General features: G+C 35.2%; 1 protein-coding gene across 1 annotated transcript in view; it reads right to left on the reverse strand.

Moving 5' to 3' along the window:
* LOC107705432 (phosphofurin acidic cluster sorting protein 2-like) overlaps positions 1-24,345 on the reverse strand; it is a 36,044-nt gene that overhangs the window by 4,949 nt on the left and 6,750 nt on the right. The window contains 17 exon segments of the mRNA XM_016508726.1: positions 1,930-1,962; positions 2,437-2,676; positions 3,054-3,212; positions 3,330-3,436; positions 4,204-4,308; positions 4,414-4,546; positions 6,679-6,806; positions 8,039-8,110; positions 8,863-8,953; positions 9,075-9,226; positions 12,291-12,350; positions 12,476-12,556; positions 12,646-12,719; positions 13,405-13,564; positions 13,649-13,774; positions 14,213-14,302; positions 14,667-14,754. Coding sequence (XP_016364212.1) covers positions 1,930-1,962; positions 2,437-2,676; positions 3,054-3,212; positions 3,330-3,436; positions 4,204-4,308; positions 4,414-4,546; positions 6,679-6,806; positions 8,039-8,110; positions 8,863-8,953; positions 9,075-9,226; positions 12,291-12,350; positions 12,476-12,556; positions 12,646-12,719; positions 13,405-13,564; positions 13,649-13,774; positions 14,213-14,302; positions 14,667-14,754 — 1,899 coding nt within the window.

The following is a 24,345-nucleotide window of genomic DNA, read 5'->3' on the forward strand; positions in this document are numbered from 1 at the left end:
GTGTTGTGTAGTTTAGGCTTTTTACTCTGATGAGAGAGAGAGAGATCACTAGACGGGAGAAAAATGAACATGAAGCTAAGACAGAAAATGAAGAAATCATTTTACCTCCATCATAAAGTCTGTTCACCTCAGATATTTTTTCTGCCTTTTCATGAAAGTGCAATCATTTGAAATCATTTGCATCCTTGATTTTCTATTCAAACTGAAAATATCCTCCGGGACCCAGAAATTCTCAAGACCCAGAAATTTCCCTTACATGCCAGAGTTACATACCAACATTACAATAGCATATACACTGCCGTTCAAAAGTTTGAGATCAGTAAGATTTTGAATATTTTTTAATGGAGCCTCTTATGCTCATCAAGGCTGTATTTATTTGATCAAAAATACAGGGAAAAAAACAGTAATATTGTGAAATATTATTGCAATTTTTAATACTAGTTTCCTATTTTAATATACTTTAAAATATAATTTATTTCTGTGATGCAAAGTTGAATTTTCAGCATCATTACTCCAGTCTTCAGTGTCACATGATCCTTCAGAAATCATTCTAATATGCCGATTCATTATCAGTGGTGAAACTGTTGTGCTGCTTCATATTTTTTGGAACCTGTGATACTTTATTTTGTGATGAATAAAAAGTTAAAAAGAACAGCATTTATTCAAAATACAAATATATATTATATGAAAGAGTACATATTTTATTTGTTTACATTTGCAGATGGATAGAATGAAGAGTGAATAAGTATATCAGAGAAGGTTACCTGATGTTGGTGCTTCTGGTTTGTGGAAAAGATCTCTCCATGCTGAGTCCTGGAACAGGTTGTTATATCTGTAGTCTATACTGGCCAGATATTTAGCCACTGGATGAACCCCTACACACACACACACACACACACACACAAATGTTTTTTTTTTAGCTCTTCTGGTAATGTTTTATTGGCCAGTGACTGCTCATTATTAAATAAATTATATTTTAAAGTATATTAAAATGGAAATCCTATTTTAAATTGTAATAATATTTCACAAAATTACATTTCTTTCTGTATTTTGATCAAATAAACGCAGCCTTGATGAGCACAAGAAACTGATCCCAAACTTTTGAACAGCACTGTACATATATTTCTTAATAATAAAGTTCCCAAAACCAGTGTCAACATAAAAAAGTAAATGATAATGTATTTCAATTTGATTATTTTCCCCATATAAATATAACAAATTATATTAAATCAACCTGTAATACTTTTCAAAGTATAATTAAGTAATGTATTTAATTAACAATTTTTTCAGTGTTTTAGTCTAGTAATCAAGTAATAAAGAAGGATGTGTCACAGAACAAAAATGGCCTGAAACTTAAAAACTGTGTATAATTAACATAATTTTCCCCTTTTCTTTGTAACTGAATCCTGATGTCCTCTAAAGAGGTTTTATTGAAGTATTATGTCCTTTTTTCTGGGCCCTTGGAGGACATTTAGGTTTTGAATGTAATAAGAAGCTTAAACTGAAAAGGCTCTGGTACATTGTGTGCTCTGCTGAAGGACATCGGAGGTGTGCAGAGGATGATGGAGGTAATATTCATACCCAGAGCAGCAAGAGATCCAATAAAACCTTCAGATTCTTTCCACACCACAGCCTTTAGTACACAATTTAATGGCTAATTCCAAAATCATCAGAAGGTGGAGAAGAAATAAAAGGGAGAAACTGCAATGCTTGATATGGCAGCTACAGGAAAGGAAGCCCACTGAACTGTTTTCACCCTGAATAAACCACAAATCATAAAGTGTGGATGGAATCTCTAGAGTTTCAACAGAATCTCTCTGCTCAGCTATAATTCTCCTCAATACTGCAGGAGAAGAGCGAGCGAGAGAAAGGAAGGTGATATGTATCTGATTGGCTACGGTATCAGCACAGGCATGAGGACCACAATACCTTACAGCAAAATCAAAATGAAAGCTCTTTTTCCTTCAGAGAGGGCAAGGAAAAGAGAAATAAAGTATGTTATTTACAGACATAGATGAGATACAGTGACATTCACATGCTTTCTGTCCAAACATGACTTTAAGGAGGAGGATGCTCATGAAAAAGATGCAAATATCTGGAAAAACGAACAAAATGGATCGAGTGCGTTTTTGAGTGAAAACCAGATACCTGCATCTTCAAAGCATCTGAAAATGAACCCATCCTCTAATAACACATATTCAAAGCACTTTAATATCAAGAGATTATTGATATTCTTTTAATTGTATTTAGCCAAATACAATTGTGGATAGTCATAATCTTTGAATACGTTTTATTATAGAGTGGTACCATGTTACAATCACACTGATATTTCATATTCAGTGTGTTCTGCACAAAACATTTATGTTGCCTCCTCTGAAAGGTTTAACTTTTTTATAAAAAATATGGATCTGGGCTGCTCTGTACATGGTGTATCACCTTTTCTGCTTATAGGTAAGCATGGCCTCTGCTATGGGCAGCTGATGAGCTCCGTTTGCTCCCAACATGTACTGTGTTACCCTGGAAACCACATCTGGACTGTCCTGAACTGCTGGAGAAGGTTGGCAGAAAATAAAGAGAAAATGTTCATATTTTTACATTTATAAAAATGTGTGCGTGCATGTAAATGTATATACACTTTCAATATATTTAAAAATAACATTATTAAGAAGTAAAACACTGTATATTACACTATATAGAAAAAAATTAGAATTTTAAAATATTTGATATTATGAATTATTTATTTGATATAAAAAGAAAATAAAAAGAAAAATTAATTTACATATATAATAGGTTTAAAAAAATATATAAATTTATATTTATATGTTTTAATCTATTTAAGAATTACATCCTTTAAAAATAATATATATATATATACATATACAATTGTAATATATTTAAAACTCATTATTAATTAATTAATTAAAATACTAAATAATATAAGATGAACCCCTACACACACACACACACACACACACACAAATGTTTTTTTTTTAGCTCTTCTGGTAATGTTTTATTGGCCAGTGACTGCTCATTATTTTCCATGACTCCTGCACTTACCAAGAGGGATGATAAGGAATCGCAGGTATCCGAGCCAGTCGGGGGTTTTATGTGTCAGGTGATCCACAAACAAACGCAAAACGACAGACAGGTAATGCTGAGCTCCTGCTACTCCGATCCGCACAGGAGACGGTGTGACTGAGTTACTGTTACAACTAGAGCGAAAGAGAAAAGGAGAAATAAGTACATAGTGTGTGCCTATCCTAAAAAAACCTAATGGCAAAAAAACCAAATGGCAAAAGTATGAAGAAGAAACGAAGCGTCTGACTCACAATCTCTGTATGCGAGAGATGATGGTGCTGAGCGCAGCCTGTATGTCAGCCGTGGTGCACGTACACACAACAGGAAGACCGTGATTCTGTAACACCTCAGATACATACTGAGACAAAAAAACAGGAAAAGGGTTACATAAGTCAGTCTGTTTTTGTACTGATGGCAGGCTTATTATTCCAAATGCTTATGAATTTAGTAAATTAATTTAGTCATGGTTATTAAAATATACACAACCATTCAAAATTATGGGGTCGGTATAATTTATTTTAAAAGAAATGAATGCTTTTATTTTGTAAGGATGCATTAAATTGATCAAAAGTGACAGTAGAGTTTTACATTGTTAATTCCATTTCAAATAAATGAGGACCTTCCATTAAATCAAAAAAGTTTCCACAATCACGATTTGCACAAAAAATATTAAGCAGCACCACTGTTTTCATCATTGATAATAATAAGAAATGTTTCTTGAGCAGTAAATCAGCATATTAGAATGATTTCTGAAGGATCATGTGACACTGAAGACTGGAGTAATGATGCTGAAAATTCAGCTTTGCCATCACATAAATTACATTTGAAAATATATTCAAAAATTATTTTTTAAATTGCAAATAGATATTGTTTTACTGTATTTTTTATACTGATTATTTTTTGTATTTTTCAGTTTTGGTCACTATGAAAGACAAAAAAAAACAATGTGTGTTTTTGTAGAATTTGCAGCAAAAATAACTGTATTATGCTTTATCTTTATAAATAAAAATCTATATAAAATGATAGCAAAATGTACAATATGTAAGCTTTATATCAACAGCTGATAATTCGCAATATGTGCCATCACAGAAACCGTCATGTTGTGTTGACAGCTGTCAATCATACCTGGCCCTGCCAGTCTGAGGTGTTAATGAGGATGATGCTGTCGGGAAGATGGCTGTCTGACACCAGGATGTGGTTCAGCTGGTCATAAACCGTTTTGCGTGGAATCTAACCGGACACAAACCAAACAGAGACCAAAATTAGTTGCGGCTAAACGGCTGCTTCTGTTTAGTAACTGGAGTATTTGTTGTGTGCAGAGAGGTTCTATCTGACCTGTAGGTGGCAGCGTGTGTCAAGCAAACGCTCATTGTCCAGACTGTTGGCTCTCTCATTGGGCGGTCGACTGGTCTGTCTCTCTTTAAGTGATGTGCTCCGCCCCCGTCGCCCTGCCAACTTTGGCTCCACCCTTCAGATGAAGAGAGAAAGTTGATCATATTGCAGAAGGTTTTTAAAAACAAAAACACTAAACAGGGTAAACAAAAACACACACCAGAGGGAGCTTTGTTTAAAGGGGTCATAGGATGCCCATTTTCCACAAGTTGATATGATTCTTTAAGGTCTTAATGAAAAGTCTGTAACATAGTTTGGTTAAAATTTCTCAGTGGTAGTGTAAAAAACACAGTTTTTACCCTATCAAAAAGAGCTCTTTTCAGATCAAGCCGTTTTTGTAGCATTTTCCTTTAAATGTTAATGAGCTCTGCTGACCCCGCCCCTCTCTTCCGAGCTGCTCTCAGAGAGACCGTTTACTTTAGCCGCATTCATCGTGAAACTTGCTAATTAGCACATTATTAGGAAAGGCGATTTGCAAAGATTCAATACAAAACCTTACACTCACTTCTTCTGTAGATGAGGCTAGATGATTTGCGCGAACATAGACGCATTTATGTAGATCGGGGGCACATTACCTTCAGAAACAATGTAATCCACTGCGTCTTCAGCGGCTCAGATGTCGGGAGTAAATGACGACTGCTGTGTTCATTATTACATCCAAAAACAGAACACCTCAATCGCTTAGGAGTCATTCTTGTCTACATCTGCTCCAGCGGTGAAACAATGGCAGACTGATGACAGCTCACTCAGGGCGGGTCTAAGGTAAGACACCAGTCCAGTCTGTGATGAAACACTACTGTCAATCAAACTGTCGTGGGAGGGGCCTGTCTGTGTGACGTCACACAGACAAGCATCTGAGATCGGCTCGATTTGAGAAAGAGGTAAAGATTTGAGCAGATAAAAAAAAAAACACTGGGTGGATTTTTATCATTATAGGGTGGTTGTGTACACACACTGCCAACAAACATTTCAGTTCAAACAACTTGTAAAAGTGCATGTAGCATCCTATGACCCCTTTAAGAGGAGGGTTGTAACTAAACTCTGACATGAAGGCATATCTTCAGGAGCATGATCTAGCACCCCAGTCCTACAACATCACCCTTTATGTTAGCCAAAAATCTTGAGATACCCCCATAGCAGTAAGGGCCTCCATCTCCTTAAGCATGTCAGGCCAGTGCTGCGGCCACTCTCTCTTGATCATCTCAACAACTATGCGTGAGAGGGCATCCTTAACATGACATTCCTCTTGCAGAATTGGATGTGTACCCTAAAACAGGACATCAAGCCATAATATGAATAAGCGATTTCAATAAACCACACAATAAGATGATTTAGTGGATACACTTCCAAAATACTTACATCTGACAACAGGCCCATAGTGCAGTTTTTCAGCTGGAGCTTTTCTTGTGGTGCCATGTCATTCCACTTAAACCTGTTCATATCTGTTGACCCCGCCCCTCTCTTCCGAGCCGCTCTCTGAGGGACTGTTTACTTTAGCCGCATTCATCGTGAAACTTGCTAATTAGCACATTATTAGGAAAGGCGATTTGCAAAGATTCATTACAAAACAATATACTCACTTCTTCTGTAGATCACGAATGATTCGCGCGAACATAGACAGATAGATTTATGTAGATCGGGGGCGCATTCCCTTCAGAAACAAAGTTAAACCACTGCGTCTTCAGATGTCGGGAGTAAATGACTACTGCTATGTTCATTATTACATCCAAAAACAGAACACCTCAATCGCTTAGGAGTCATTCTTGTCTACATCTGCTCCAGCGAAACAATGTGAATTGTGAAACAATGGTGGACTGATGACAGCTCACTCAGGGCGGGTCTAAGGTAAGACGCCAGTCCAGTCTGTGCTGAAACGCCACTGTCAATCAAACTATCATGGGAGGGGCCTGTCTGTGTGACATCACACAGACAGGCATCTGAGATTGGCTCGATTTGAGAAAGGGGAAAACATTTAACCAGATTTAAAAAAAAACACTGGGTGGATTTTTATCATTATAGGGTGGTTGTGTACACACACTGCCAACACACATTTCAGTTCAAACAACTTGTAAAAGTGCATGTAGCATCCTATGACCCCTTTAAAAAAAGAAAGAAAATGTACGGCACCTTGACAGTAATCTTTAACAGGTAAGATATATTATACTCTCTTCATCTAACCGCAGTAATAAAGGGTTTATGTATCCTCACCGGTTGGATGGAATGATAAGTGACTCTGTTTTGGTCATCCGGCCAGTAGGAGGCAATCTCTCCATAAAAGTGTCCATGTTGTCCATCATCTCCAGTTCAGTGGTAGGGGTCACAACCTCAGGATGACCCTAAAGCCCAAAGACACACATAATAAAACACGTTACACATTATACAATGTAATAAATACAGCCTTAAGGCTGGGTAAAATAACCAAGTTTTTCACTAAATGAATGAATAATACAGTATTTATGTTTTTATAATGTATGTGTGTGAGTATAATATAATATATATATGTTCAGACACTAAATTTCCACAAATGTATTCCTTTTTTTTTGGGGGACTCTGTCCTTCAATGAAAGGGACTTTGTCTTGTTTTGAGTTCATAATTTGGGGATCACGCAAGGTACTACTTTTCTTTAATATTCGGACTTTTGTGATCACATTTGGATGATTTGAGTCAGACTAAAGATTATTGAATGACAGTAAAGTTCTCGGCTTGCTACTATCATCTTCAGAGTTTCGAAACTTTCTAAATTAGCTGTGAAATAATAAAGGAGCAACTTGTTCTTTAATTAGTGGCCTTGGCTGTAACAAGCTGCAGTTATTTTCCATTCAAAAACTAGTGAGAGAAACTCAACGAACAAAGAGAAGTAGTTACTGTGTTTATCTGTATATTTTTGAAATCTCTAAGTTTGAAGTGTACTGCTGTCTCAGTAAATGACTGTGGCACACCAGTGCAGTGTTATTCTTTCAAATCATACATTTCAAATCATCTTGCTTCTTTTGATCTCAAGCGAGTATTAACTACGGCTACTCACAAATCAGGCAACCAACTGGACCTTATTTACACACGACACTGCTCCACTGATCATGTGCTTGTTACTCCACTACACACCTCGGTAAATGACTAAATAAATAAATAAATAAATATATATATATATAGTAATTTAGCTGACATTTACCTTTAGTCAATTATATATATATATATATATACAGCTTAAACTGATACACAGAAATTTGTCTTAACACCCTCATATCCACAAGTTGTGAGACAAGAAAGGGCAGCAAAAGAAACAAGAAACTTAGTGTCAAATAAAATGGCACATTTTAAAGGCCAAATAAGGTATATTGGCAGAAAAGGTATATGATATAATTTTTTATATTTTTCCTAATCCGAGTTTGACACTTGTACAAAATGACATTGTTTTGCACTGCTGCCACCACACCACATGTTGATTCAGATTGGGTGATTCATTAGCTGTGATTCAGCTTTAGAGTGTCTGCCAGAGCTCATCTCAAAACACACATGTAAGTCTTGATCTGATATTCAGTGAATATCTTATATTAGTGAAGGATGTACCATTGAAACATTATCAGATTCATTATCCATCTGAAACTTTCCACCTACAGCCCTTATTTTATCAGGATCCATCTGAACAGAGAAAGAGAGAGAGAGTTAGCTCAGTAGTGATTAAACTGAAGTGTTTATGTTTCTAACCTAGCTTATACGTCCTCCTCATGGGGAAAACTGGTTAAAAATAAATGTCTATATATATATTACCATTCCAACATTGGGTTAAGACTTTTTTTAATGTTTCTGAAGACGTCTCTAATGCACAATAAAGCTGCATTAATTTTATCATAAATACAGTAAAACAGTATTGTGAAATATTAATACAATTTAAAATAACTGTTTTCTATTTTAATATTTCTAGATGTATAATTTTGATGGCAAAGCTACATTTTCAGCAGCCATTACTCCAGTCTTCAGTGTCACATGATCCATCAGAAATCATTCCAATATGCTGATTTTGAACAAACAAACATTTCTTATTACCATCAATTTTGAAATCTGTTGTGCTGCTTAATATTTTTGTGGAAATATTTATTTTTTAGCATTCTGAGCACATATTTGAAAAATAAATATTTTATAACAAATATTATATATATATATACTATTTTAAATATCAATTTCATGTATTCTTGCTGAATAAAAATGTAAATTTCTTAAAAAAAAAATAAATAAATAAAAAAAAAACTTACTGACCCCAAACGTTTGAATGGCACATATATATTTGGAAAAGGTTAGTATTAGGTTAGTATAATTAGCTTTATTTCAAGTCAATTTAAGTGTATGTTATATGTGCATTTAAATATCTTCTAAACACATGAATGAGTTCTTACTGGACTGGGTGGCTCTCTGTGACTCCTAACGCTGTGAATGCTGCCAATTTCTGTCTGAGAGCTGGATAGAGAAATTCCTTCGAAATATGGCCTAAACCACACACAGACACAAAAAGGTAAGCACACGAGGGTTAATAAAATAACACACATCTCAACATTAACAGATATGGCACTAAATAAACACTAATGAACAAACTCTCTTCTTAGCATACTTGAGTTTGGGTTTTGGGGTGCTGAGAACACTTTCATCATCGTCCAGATCTGGTCCACTGTCACTCGGATTCTCAAACTCTAAACTCTCCAGATCCAGATCTTCTTCTACTTCTGGAGGCGGCTCGGCTGGGTCCTGCTCCGAGTCTAACACCTACAAACATTTAAACATTATTTATTCCTCATTTGAACTGCATGAAAGGGATGGTGAGACAGAGGATCAAGCATAATCTGATGAAACAGAGGATGCTCAGACTCAGCTGCAGGGCAATCGATCCCAAAGCGGCATGTGATGTTCCTGGATATTATTAATGAGAGAGGAAATCAATCAAGGACTTTGTTTGCAACCATCAATGTTCAGGGTAAATCCGGCTTCTTAACAGATTTTAACAAGCTGCTGCTGATTGAGTTAAATGCACTAATGTCCTTTCTGCTACTATATAGATGTTATAAACTACATACTCATATTACATGATGGTTATAAAATAAAATATTTTTTATGTAATGTACTTTGAATTACCATTGTTTATTAAGTATGATATAGCATACACTGTAAAAAAAATTCCGTAAAATTTACGGTAAAAAAACGGCAGCTGTGGTTGCCGGAATTTCACCGTAAAAAATATGGTAGCAACGTTTTAGGTTTTACAGTTTTAACTTAAATTTACAGTTAAATACCGTAATTTCATTAACTGATATAATGTTAATATACCAACCTATTGAAGTACTGAAATCTGTTTTGCACCTTTGTAATACACTGATAACCACCAAATGCAGGTGGTGATGAGAAAGTCACATGATGAACCAAAGCCCATCACAAGCAGCTTTTAAATAATAACATATATAGAAGGTGCACAGTGTCATTCACACAAACACCAAACACCATCATGATAACACACATGAAACTGAAATAATGCAATAAACATTAATTTAACAACATTAGGTGTAACACACAACCCTAATATACAAAACTGATAAGAAAAAACTAAGAAGAAACATAGTTATTTCAACAAAAAAACATCAAATTTGAAATGTAACACAGGGAATTCTGGGAATGTCAATTTACGGTTATTCACTGTAAATTATACGGTATTTTTCACTTCCAAAAACGGTATACTACCGTAAAATGTATGTCCAATACAGTTTTTCACCGTATATGGTAGGGGAATTTACCGTTAACCATTTAACAGGCTTTTACTGTAGCATTTTTAGTCTTTTTCCGTTAAATTCACGGTAATTTTTTACACTTAACTCACATTTACCTCTTTCTTTATTTATTATTTGACTGGACTACCAAATAAAATTTTTACACCAGTGTTATTTACTGTTACAGTATTTATTTAGAAATGTATTCTTGAAATCATATTTAGCTTTTATTTTTTTAGTTTTAATTTTAATCGTACATTTTGTAGTAATTTTTGTCATTTTTATTAGTAAAAAATATTTAAAAATATTTCTATTAGATTTTTTATTTTTATTTTCAGAATTTATTTTTATTTTAGTTTTAGTTTTAAGTCATTTCAGTATTTAAACATTTCATTTTAGGTGGCTTGTCAAGGCAACATTTCAAAGTTTTTGATCCAATATTTATATTTTATTCTATTTCAGCTTTATTTTGATTAACAGAAAACATATTGTATAGTTCACAATAACAACACTGTTTTACACAAAGTGGACTAAAATACATTTCCATATTATACAGGGACTCCACTTGCTAAATTAAACATGCAACATTAGGAGGTCATGTGACAACAATGCAGCATACTACTGCTTGAGATGTTTCATTGATTAATGGCTATACCATTTCTCATACTACTGTTTTTGAAATAGTAGTCAGTATACAGTATATACTGGGCAATATTTAGTAAGTTGTAAGCCAGTATTCAATTCCAAACATACCCCTACTGACAGTTCTAAATGCTAAACTTCCTTTAATATAAAATATTTGTGAAAATCTTCGTCAGGTTTCAGATGGTTCCATAATAAGAACCAGTGTCTTGTCAGAACAGGAAGTAACCTGAGACATAATGCTGATGAGATCATGTTTCTGTCCCGCTGGACGTCACTGCTGCTTCTGCATATCACCACACACTTCCTGTCCTTCAGAAGAGGACTGACCTCTGAACCCAAAGTGCCATGTGTTTATTTTGCTGTGGGCAGCATTTTCTTTTTTCATGCTTACTGGTTATATGTCGAAATTGTTGAATATATAGAATGGTGTAGGAACCAAATACTAGCTTACTATTTACTGAATACTATGGTGGATATACTGTATACTGCCTATTTTTAAACTTTTTTTATACCCCCTTTTTTTTTTTTTTTACCAATTATGTGTAAAATGTGTCAACATTAACGGTTCAAAAAAATTTGTTAAAGTGAAAATTGAGGGTCAAATCCAGTATTTTGCATTGTGGGCATTTTTGTGGGTAAAAATTGTGCAATTTTGGCAACTACAGCAGCGCATTTATATATATTTGCATAATGTTTACAGTATACATACTATACACTGCAGAAGCAGTAAGAATATTATAGCCAAAGTCCTTGTGTCAGTCCTGCTCTCATTGTGCAGAACTCCACTCTGCAAGATTATCGGCAAACAAGGATTCGGTTTCCGTAGCAGTGCTGATTATGCATGGCTAAATTAATCTGTGGAGCCAGGCAAGGGTCAGGCCTTGTGTCCGCTGACTGAACACAGACTGAACAGAATCATACAACAGGAAAAGAAATCACCTTCCTACAACTTATTTATTAACCTGGTTTCTCTTTAGGTTTTTTCTCCATTTCTGTCACCTGATGGAAGTCTGAGTTCCATGCCATTCTTGTGGCATGCTTAGTTGTGGTTTTAAAGGACACTTAAAATTCAGTAATATTATTGATTTGACTGCACTGACACTATCAGATGAACTGAACTGAATCAAATTGAACTGACTTGATCATTTAATTATTTAATAATAACATTATAATGACAGGTGGCTTGGCATGACTTGATAATATTTAGACTACCTATCATGTCAGAGGTGAGAGGTCTTTGTACATCTAAAGTAAAGTACATTTAGTTAAACATAAACTAAGTTGCACACAAACACGGATTTGGTCCACTGAGATGGGGAGAAAAAAAGTGTACAAAACATATCGGTTCACCACACAGGTCAACCTGCACAACCTGACTAACATGTATTTATACACTTAAAAAACAAATAGACTCTATATTTACCCACCTCATCAGAAACTCTGAACCGTTTGAGCAATGCCACCACGCGCTGCTTAAAGTTCTGCTGCTAATGGAGAAAGAGAAGCACACACACACAGACATACACACTCATATTAACAGTCTGTTTACTACACGATCACATCTGACAGCGATGACTGGGAGTAAATTCTCATTGTTCTCTGGCATTCTTACCCTGGTGATCGATGCCGTCCGGACTATTGACCTCCTCTGCTTTTTTGGTTTCCTCATCTCGTACTCGTCATCCTCAAGATCCTGAGGAGCATGTATATACACACACACACACGAGTCAGCAGAAAAAGAGGGAAGTGAGGTTGCTTTGCTTGTGTGGTGTTTGTAATCACCTGTCCTTGTGCTGCGTCATCACTGGCCTCCTGCTCCGATGAGAAGCTTTCATACTCTTCTTCTGAGTAATTATCTACCAAGTCAAAAAAGGAAAAAGGAAAGGCCCAGTCCTGAATACTGTTTGGTCAATGCAGTGTTCCAGCTAGTGATGTACCGCTATTGACATTTTGGCTAAGAATGATTTTTAAATAATGCTTGATAATTAATAAATGGACATTAATAGATATATTTTTGCTTTAAATAAAAAAATAAAATAAAAAATAAAAATAAAAGGACATTAAAACTGTAAGTATGCAAAAGCAACATAATGAAGGTCTCCCAAACTGAGGTTTGGTCATGAGGGTTTCAGCTAAAAAAAGTAATTAAAAAAAAAAGTAAATTAAAAAACTCAGGGTGTACTTCAAGTAAACATTAAGGTCAAAGAATATATATATATATATATATATGAAACCAATGGATTTAAATGATGAGTTTAGTATTATAAAAGAGAATTTGTATGGCTGGTCTGAAACAGAATATACTGTACATTTTGAATAATCATTAATAAACTTTTTGTAAGAAATTAACTTAATTTTATGAATAATGTGCACAGTAACTCATGCTTAAATCTGATAAATCTGTCACACTAAAATACACAATACAGAAAAAAACACCTTTAGTGTAAAACTTCACATCTCTCATAAAGAACACAATTTCTTATTGCCAGGGACATGTCATAGACTAATGAAAAATGTATGTGCATGTATGGATGATTTTACCAGAACATTTGATTTTCTGTCCCAGAATGGCTGCCTCTTCATGGTCTATAGGCTGACTGGACAGGGAATAGATCCAAATCTCAGCAACTTTACCCAGAAACTCCTTCTGATTACTGCAAAGAGCCAAGACCTGCCCACCTTCTGCAGGATGCTGCATCACCTACACACACAAACAAATCAGCATTTAAGCATTGTATATGCTTCAAAAGTGACTATTAACCTCACTGAGAGAAATCAGAAATACCTCTGCCATGTCTATAGAACCAGCAGCCAACGTCTTGTAACCCAAAATTGTTCGGTTTTTGTACCTCTTCCTCCGCTGAAGCAGGATTTGCAACTTATTTCCCTCGCGCTTCAGAAAATGAGGGTACTACTCACATACAAACATGTACACACAGGAGAGAGACAGGAAAAACATCCAACTCAATTTCATAATAAAACTCTAGTATGATTCAGAGCACACTGAAATGATGATGTCTTAAAAGCAATATTGGCCCTGTTTCAAAACCTAGTAAGCTGCCTACACAGGGAGCATTTACAGGTGTCAGACAAACTTTCAAAGCAAAGGCTGTTTCCATGATATCTTCCTTTTGTTTTATTTTTAAAGCAGTGCAGCATGTTTACTTGTATACATAATGCATTGCAAAGAGTGATGTAGAGTGTTCCAAATCAATCACTTATGAGGTTCTTTGTCAGGCAAGGCAGCTGTCAATGTAAGCAGTAGATAACTAGGCAGTTCACTAAGTTTTAGTTCAGAGCCATTTATGACGGACCAATTTGAAAAAGTGTGTTTTGAAGATATCTTTACCTGTAGTGAGAAAGTGAGAGCGAGATCAGTCTCCACCCCACCAGCAGGGGGCAACACTATTTCATGAGAGCGCAGGATTCGCTTGGAGCCCTACAGGCACAAACAGTCTCTTTATCTGTATTTCACCCAACTGTTCCTTCGGTCATCACTTTGAAGAAACAATTATCCACTTAATTTGGGATTTTGTTTATTGAAAAGCTTTCTGGACCGTGGACTTTGAAAATTATGCCATAAGGAATTTATCATCATTCTGTATTGACGAAAATTTTATTTTTTTATGACTCTTTATTACACTTTACGATATTATGCACTTTAATTCATTTCTCATGTATTGTAACCCTCTTAGAATATGTTTATTGTCTCTAAACTTGTAAATGCTGTGCTCTTTGTTGCAAAAAATCTAGACATGCTGCTGTTGAAAAACAACATACACTTTATGAAGCTGATTACTAACCTGAATCTTGACTGCAATGACGACAGAAATCAGCTCCTTGTCAAGTTCCTTCATCACCACGAGCTTCTTCAAAGTCAGACTGCACAGCCTACAGACAAAAACAACAGCCTTATTTACACAAATATGTGATTATACAGGTGCATCTCAATAAATTAGAATGTCGTGGAAAAGTTCATTTATTTCAGTATTTCAACTCAAATTGTGAAACTCGTGTATTAAATAAATCCTGGCTAATCGAGAAGCAATCTTTGTAATGAGCATGTAGAAAAAGTACCATGGTTTACAGCACAACTAAAGGAGAAAATTGTCATTTTTGAGTGAACTATCTCTTCACTTTACAGTTGGTTTACAAACAGGCACTCAGTTGCTGTTTATCAGTAAATGTTTAGGAATGTGATCCATATGTTTGCGCCTGTAACAGGATGTGAGTTGATAATCTTGTTTTCTTATCAGTAATGCACTGTATGAACCTTCAATTTCCAAAGAAAACTCAATCTTCCTAAGAACAACTACTGCCAAACTAAACTCTAAAACTCAGCAGGGAGAATTTCTACAAGACTGAATCAGGTCTGAAGCTGAAAACAGGCCCATAGCAGCTTTCAAATGGAACAGATCAGTCCAGAAAACAGCTGGAATTCATGGGATTGATAAAGTGGGGTTCAGGGATTTCAGTCCTCTGGAAACTTGCATACAAAACTGTTTACAAAACGTTCCATTGAGTGTCTGTCATTTTAGGCACGAGGAACCGCTCAAAAGGGCCAAAATCATTTACTAAAACATAATAAACACACACCCTCGCTCTGACACTGCAGTAAACCTCAACACTGCACTGAGAGACATCCATCCTTTAACACATACAGTGAAAATGCAAATGAGGAAAGAATCTCAACTCCCACATTTGCATCACAGAGCCAAACATTTCCAGAATTAAAGGATTAGCAGACCAAAAAAAAAAAGACATTAAGTCATTATTTGCCAATAATCTTCCCTCTAGCCAAAGCTCCGAAATTGAATAACGCAGGCGGGACAAATTTATGCGCATATTCAAATTGCAAGAGAATTCCATTTGATTCTCGAACAAAGCTAATGAATGACTTCAGAATATTGGAATATAATGTACAAGTTGCATGCTTTTATGGCGATTTTTGTCATTTAAGGAGCTTGACAAGCACATTTACTAATAGTTTGGAAAAGAATGTGAGTATTCTGATTTCCTTTTGTGGTCTTATTGATTTGGAACAACTATGAGGTCGAATAAATTACAAGATTTTTCATTTTTGGGTGAAATGTCCCTTTGCACACTGACTGTGGAGGGAGAGAATCCTATCACAGAAAGAGAATGAGATAACGTCAGTCATGCAGGGAGAGAGTCAGAGCAGAGATGAGTCAGTATTGTCAGGAATGTCACAGAGGGAAGTGATCAAGGGACCAGAGAGGCCCCTAGAGGCCCCAGAGCAGCTTGTACAGAGAGGGAAGCCAATGGAAACGGACCCATATGCATTCACCTCATAGAATATTAATGAGAAATACTTTATATATTCAAATCACATACCAGGTACTATGAGGACAAGGAAGAGAGAAAGAGAGAGGCACACAGTACAATCTCTTGAGTGATCTGAAGGCTGGTATTGTTCACACAACATTCTCACTTCAACACACACACACACAAACAAACAAAAGCCATTCTTCTTCCCTGAGCGATTAGCATGCTAACTCTGACCGCAACAAAGGAACACACAGCGGTTTTGAGTAGACTTAACTTACACACATTTCTCTCTCACATACACACACACTAACATTAGCCCAAAAACTAATATATTAATAAGATGATAAAAAAAAAACTCTGCACAGTAAAAATCTCTTCTGTCTAGGCATGATTTTCCTAAATGAAAATTAGCATAAATTAATTAGAGTATAACAGATAATGTCATGTGTAGAAGACTTCTAATTCTACTTTGCAAATATACTTTACAATTTAAATAACGTATGTGTTTCTGCATTACAGTAATGAGAATGAAAATTTTAAATTGTAGTAGACTAAAGATAATTGGGGAAGATGATTATCTACTTAATTATAATGAAAATGATGCAAAATGCAATTCTTATTTCTAAAACGTGAGTAAATTTGGCTTAGGTTCGCCGTGTAAAAACACAGCCATATTTCAAGTTAGTCACAAATTCAACAAATTACATACTGTAGTTTTAAACAGTCAACACACACTATATTTATAATAAATACATGAAGTAAAAATAATAGATTTTAGAGGTTGATTATTGAGACCACCAACAAACATGACAGGAAACAATGGCCACACAGGCAATTTTATGTTCTCTTTCCTCAGTACAAAGGCTGATTATTTCAGCTGGTGTGGTGAGTTGTGTGTGTGTGTGTGCGTGCGCGCTGTGTCTCTCACTGCACACACTCACGTCAATCAAACCCCTCTAATAACTATGTACAACCTCCTATAAAGGTCTAACAGCCCTCAATGACCTCTCACACAAGAACAGAGACTGTTCATCCTAGATGAACGTGTCTCACTCCACTCAGCTGGATCCAAACTCAATCACAGCTCCGTTACACACACTCTTCTACAGAGACTGTGTGTTTTTCGCTCTGGCAGATGCTGCAGAGACTCTGAAAGCACAGAGGGAATTAGAGCAAAATCAATTTCATTCGTTTCTCATCAGAAACCCTGAGGTTCCATCACTCCTGACTCAGGTTACACGCACATCTACTGTAACTGTAAGTCTGAAAGGGCAGTGCTAAGGGGTGAAACCGTGCTCAGGTTACGGGCCCGGACAGAACACCGGGATTAGCCGATGCATTAGTACACATCACTGATAACTAAAACTAAACCATTAAAAATTGTTTTCATTAATTATAAAAAGCTGAAATAAACAAACTATAAATATTAGATGAATAACTTAAAAATGTAGAACTAAAATAAGTTTAAGCTGAAGTACTAAAGTACTAAATATTAAAATTACTAAAACTGAAATAAAAAATATCAAAGCAAAATAGAAATATTACAACAAAGAACTAATAAAAATCACAAAACTAAATTAATAAAACTAATATTAAAATGAAAACTGTAAATATAAAAATAAAAGCTGATTCAAATATTAGTAAATACTATAACAATAATACAAAATAATAATATAATAATTAATTATTAATTATACACCTAAAGAAATGAGTTTTTTAATGAAAAACAACAACAACACACTTCAACTTCAAGAAAACAGTTTTCTCTCTTGATGCATTTCCTATTGAAACAGGATGTTCTGCTGGGACATATCAAAAAATTTTCCCTTACCTAAAAAGAAGTAATACATATCCCAGGTTAAAGGTAGATTTGAAGATATATTGAAATATATATTGTTTAAAGAAAATAAAAGAAAATTAGGCACATTTCCAGAACTAATAGCCTACTCATTAATATAACATGGGGGAAAAAATGGATTGTGATTTTAGCGGGTATGTTGATGTAATGGACATTTTCTCATATATAGTTACAGCACTGCCATAAGTTTTCTACACAGTTGCAAATAGTGTGATGGGGAGGGACATTCACACTCTAGAGAGCATCTGATTGGACAGAAAATTGAGTAGTGCAGGATGAGTCATCAATATTTGGAGTCCATTTTCCTTGAAGAGACTACAAATTTTAACTTTAAGAATCAGTAAAACATTTAGAATTACACTTGCAAAGACTGCCTCAAAACTACCACATGGACTAAAAGCCACAAATCTATTTGGATTTCATAGTTTTTGTTTATGTATGTCTTCCAAGTGTTTTAAAGGGCAGTTTCCATGCTGGACTCGTGTTCATGTGATCTCATCAGAAAGACGGTCCAAATATTCTGCATGTGTCTGAAAGTGAGTAAACCCCTGAGAGCTGACCTACATTTACTTGTAGAAGCTAAAAACACACACACACATTCACACACTATTCTAACAAGGTCAGCTTGGTCCTAATTAGCTCAACTGAATAATCCTTAGTGTAAATGATGGAAGAGACACTCACACACACTAAGCAGTGTGTAAGTCTATAAGTTATTTTAAGTTATCGTTGGTATGAAAAGCACATGACTAGTAAACAGACACAAAAAAAGCTATTTCTGTTGGGCTTATGTGCAATCAGGTCCAAACGGCTGAGAACAACTTTCTATTTTATCCATATAAACCTAAAAATAAAAAAATACTGACATAAGAAGAAATGATGAAATTAAATATTATTAGATCACCACGATCAAATGAAATTTACACTACCAGTCAACATTTTTTGAACAGTAAGATTTTTAAAGTTTTTTTGCTCACCAAGCATGCATTTATTTGATCCAAAATACAGCAAAAGCAGTAATCTTGTGAAATATTTTTACTATTTAAAATAACTGCTTTCTATTTAAATACATTTAAAAATGTAATTTATTCCTGTGATCAAAGCAAAATTTTCAGCATCATTACTCCAATCTTCACTGTCACATGATCCTTCAGAAATCATTCTAATATGCTGATTTGCTGTTCAAGAAACATTTATTATTATTATTATTATCATCAATATTTAAAACAGTTAAGTACATTTTTTCAGGAATATTGTAAAATATTACAAAAGATTTCTATTTCAGATAAATGCTGTTCTTTTGAACTTTCTATTCATCTAAGAAACCTGAAAAAAATTCAGCTTTGAAATCACAGGAATAAATTACATTTTAAAGTATATTCAAATTAAAAGCAGTTCATTTAAATAGTAAGAATAGTATTTCACAATATTACTGCTTTTGTTGTATTTTGGATCAAATAAATGCAGGCTTGGTGAGCAGAAGAGACTTCTTTAAAAACATGAAAAATCTTACTGTTCAAAAACCTTTGACTGGTAGTGTATAAGTAAAGAAATCTCAGCAGATTTGTCACTGAACTCATTTGTACAAAAGGTCAAGATGTTCTTGTTTCCCTTGAAGCACAAGACTTTCTTTGGATCATTCTCAAATCATGCTGGAGAACACGGATCAAAAATGTAAAATGTGGGCAAATCAAATACTTAGAAATGTTGATAATGTATTTTGTAACTAAAAATGTAGCGTTATATTAGAAACAAATGCAAAAGAGAAGCATTTGCACTAGTGGTTTTAGATGTTTGGATCCCGCTGTATGCGAATTCAGGATAAACTGTGGTTTTTACCAAGAAAACCATAAACACACTTGACATTTTCTACATTATTTGTTTATCTGAAACTCTGAATTATGTTTTCGAACTTCAAAAACCTTCAAAACTGGAGCAGAGTGTCGAGATAACCTGCACTGTAATCTGTCCCGACGACTGCAATAAAACTGTGCGTGTGTGTGTGTGTGTGTGTGTGAGAGAGAGAGAGATATGGACTATTTAAACAGTAATTCACTCACAGTAGATCTGAATTCATTTCACCCTGGTGAGATTACAGGAGTCCCTGACCTGTGTATGACAGAGAGACAGAACAAACCACCACTGATCCTCTTAAACCGGACAGATAGACAGGAGAGATCGAGTTAACCTAAGCCTTTAATGGAGATAGGAGACCATAAACCGATGCAAACAATCCTTCTGTGTTTCACCCGAGCACAAGCACACGTTTCTCTGCACACACACGGTTGGCTTCATTCAGCTCATTAGCTGCAGATGAGTGAGTTGACTTCCAGCAAACTGCAGTTAAAAGACTAACACATGCTGAAAACTTTTGAGTCAACATGCACATGCATCTCCTTCCCTTGTAAAAACAACTGACCTACATTTTCCTACTTTCTCACTGGATCCACACACACACAAAACATAAAAATGCTGATTAGAAACACAAGAATTTAGTTGCTCCTGCTGCAGAAACATCTCCTGTAGCACAATGCAAGTCTTTATGTTTAAAATATTATAAATGCCCTGTAAAAATGCACCTATGTATACAATAACAAGTACTTGTGATACACTTGATGCTACAATATAATCGCATTAGATAAGAAAATATCAAACAAAGTGGCATACATTTTAAAGACAGAAGAAGCATGCTTATAATCTGTGGCTATGTCAAAAATGGCAAATAAACATGACTTTTTAATATTAGTGTTTAGGCCAATGTGTGAAATAGGCAGAGAACTTATAGCCAAATGATCATGGGAACCTAAATTATTTCTAGATGGCCTACCTATTGATAAAATGAAACAAAAATCTTTATATTTTATATAAAATAGCAAGGATGCATTAAATTGATGAAAAGTGCATTAAAGACATAAAATATTTATATTTTAAATAAAAGCTGTTCTTTTGAACGTTCTATTCGTAAAAGAAACCTGACAAAATATTCATCATGACATAAAATATATCTCATGGGAAAAATATATATCAAGTACAAGTACAACCATTTTCAACATTGAAAATAAGAAATGTTTCTTCAGCACGAAATCAACTTATAACAATATTTCTGAAGGAAGCAACACTAACGACAGCTTTGCCATCACAGAAATAAATTACACTTTAAAGTATGTTAAATATATTAAATTACTATATTTTTAAACAAATAAATGCAGCAAAGCATTAAAAAAAATCTTACACCAAACTTTTGAATGGTAGTGTAAATATTAACCATTAAAAAATATGCATGATTTAGTCAATTTCTTGTTTTCAATTTGAAGTGAAGGTTTAGTGAATGAACCAGCTGGTTAAAGTAACTGAAATTATTAATTAATTATGAGAAAAGATCTGCTTAAGGACAATCAAAAACACAGCGGTTAAAGGCATCTATCTGAATATGTATGGCTGTAAAATGAGATTGTCATCCTAATTAAGTGCCTAGTCAGTAGCATTGTGACCCAACCCTCTTGCATATAACCTACAGTCCTACAAACTAAAATTCCCACACTTTATATGAGACTGATAAAATACCAGATCTGAAATGCAGAACAGAAAACAGTGCAGCTGACTGAAAATTGTGAACTGATATTTTCTATTTGTACATATACATTTACACAGTGGTGCATTGTTTTCATATCCAGTGTTTGGTTGAGCGCTGTGTTACTTTCTGTCTTTGCACAACAAACAGACACACCTGCAATGATCAGGAATGGAGAATTCACGTTGGCCACAGCTTTATTTAAACACAAAACCGATGTGCACCACTGCCGTGTGGTCATGCACATGTGATCAGGATGTTCATGCTAGTTTTGCATTCTTGATAACCATAATTCAAAGCCCTACTGCTGCTGGCTCACACCGAGGCTTCAGGGAAAGAGCAGGTCATGGTCCACAAACCAGCTATTTTTGTATTTGGTGTGCAGACTCCCAGAATCCCCAGGGTGTAAGGCATCTGTTTTTCGGGGTGTGCTCAGATGCTGGTTTTGCTCTGGAATCTTCTGAATCTCTGGACTTCACGGTGATGTTCATGATCAGTCTTTACAAAGAGCTGCACTGCTAAAGGCTTTGATCAACAGTTTCAAATAAATCCATCTAAATAATTTCAACACAAAAATATCAAAGCAAATGAAGGTACTTGGTTTATGAAGAAGGATCTAGGTGACTTTTAAGGAACAGTTCACCAAAAACTGTCAATTCTGTCATCAGTGGCTCACCCTCATGTTGTTCTAAGCCTGTATGTTTCTTCAGACCAGAAGCAGGATTATTGGCTTTATTTTTGACCACATGCAAATAATTATCAAATGCAGACACCAGCTCTGCTAAAATCCATCAAACACCACATTGTAGGCTGTTTTCACATAACCTGGTGAACTGGGTTTAAAGTTTCTGTGTAGTGATTTTATATGATTTTATATGAGGTGTAAAATGAGACATCAGCAAACATTCAGAACATAGTCAGAGGAATTTTATAGTCTGAACGACTGGCTATTGACTTTAGGAGGTAGGTGTGTGTGTGTGTGTGTACCTGTTTTTCTATTCTGGTGGGGACTTAAACCTGAATACACACAGACTCATGGGGACTCGTGTCACGGTGGGGACCTAAATTGAGGTCCCCACGTGTAAACAAGCTAATAAATCACACAGAATGTTTTTTGAAAATCTAAAAATACACAACGTTTCCTCTAAGGGGTAGGTTTAGGTGTAGGGTTGGTGTAGGGCAATAGAATATACGGTCTGTAAGGTAGAAAAACCATTACGCCTATGGAGAGTCCCCACAAGGATAGCAAACCAGACTGTGTGTGTGTGTGTGTGTGTATGTGTGTGTGCGTGCGCGCGCTTATGTCACAGTCCTTTTTAACAAACCTTCAGACTTGACCAGACTGGAATCTGAAGGAATGAGAACCAAACACAAATAGAGAGCAAAAACACACCCACACTCACACACACACACCCCTACCCCACATCCTACTGTAAGTGCTGAGTAAGCAGTTAGCTGTGCACTGGTGTGTCTGTGTGTGCAAGAAGTCACTTCATTTCCTGCCATATGCACAGAAAAAATTCTAAATAGTTATATTAAACATACATGTGAATTATATATATATATATATATATATATATATATATATATATATATAGTCTTCAGTGTCACATGATCCTTCAGAAATCATTCTAATATGCTGATTTGATACTTAAGAGACATATTTTTATTATTATCAATGTTGAAAAATATTGTGCTGCTTGAAGGTATAGTTCACCCAAAAATGAAAATTATGTCATTAATTACTAGTTATTTTTGGAACACAAATTAAGATATTTTTTAATCCTTATTTTTTTCTGGCCCTGCATAGACAGCAATGCAACTACAATGTTCAAAGGCCCAAAAACGTTGTTTAAAGGGGTCATATGATGCGATTTCAAGTTTTCCTTTCTCTTTGGAGTGTTACAAACTGTTCGTGAATAGATAAGATCCCTAAAGTTGCAAAGACTAAAGTCTCAAACCCAAAGAGATATTCTTAATAAAAGTTAAGACTAGTCCACACTAGGGCTGCACGATAAATCGAAATGGAATCGAGATCGCGATTCGACAGAAGCTGCGATTGGCATGCGTATCTTTCAGTGAAGCACGGTTCTGTGATCAGCAGTAAATCTCCATCCAAAGGCCAGAGGGCGCTCTTGCGCTGAAACTCCAAATACGCCTCGCAGAAGAAACCCAGAAAATGCCTATGGCTGCAGTTGAATAAACAGAAGATTCAACTGCTTTCATTGATTCAATGTGACTAATAAACACACGACTACGGCAATATACAGTTTATCTGAGTTCTTATTATTATAATTTTCATTAAAATAAAGTATATTTATAATGCAATGCCTTTATCCCTGCTTAAATACTATGAAATATGTTGCGTGCCTTATTCTGTGTAAGAAGCCACATCATCTCACAGAAGGATTTATTTCAAACACTCGACTGACGTTATGAAGTGAGTTTGGAGTAAAAATATGTTATTAAATGTGGTATTTTCACATGCTTTCAGATGGAGCAGCATTTACTTCACAGAGCCGTAGTTCACTGAGAAGCTACGCAAACAGCTGTCATTATCGCGAACGATTTCTTCGATTTCAGAATCGCGCAATAAAATCATCTGCGATTTTTTTGCGTAACTTGTCAGTGAACTACGGCTATGTGTAGTAAATTCTGCTCCATCTAAAAGCCTGTGATGATGATTTCCTGCTGATTACAGAACCGGCATTACTATCAAAATGCGCATGACAATCGCATTCGATTAATCATGCAGCCCTATGCA

The sequence above is a fragment of the Sinocyclocheilus rhinocerous genome, unplaced genomic scaffold (genome assembly GCF_001515625.1).
Source record: "Sinocyclocheilus rhinocerous isolate Xijiao unplaced genomic scaffold, SAMN03320098_v1.1 scaffold564, whole genome shotgun sequence".
NCBI classification, from domain to species: Eukaryota; Metazoa; Chordata; class Actinopteri; order Cypriniformes; family Cyprinidae; genus Sinocyclocheilus; species Sinocyclocheilus rhinocerous.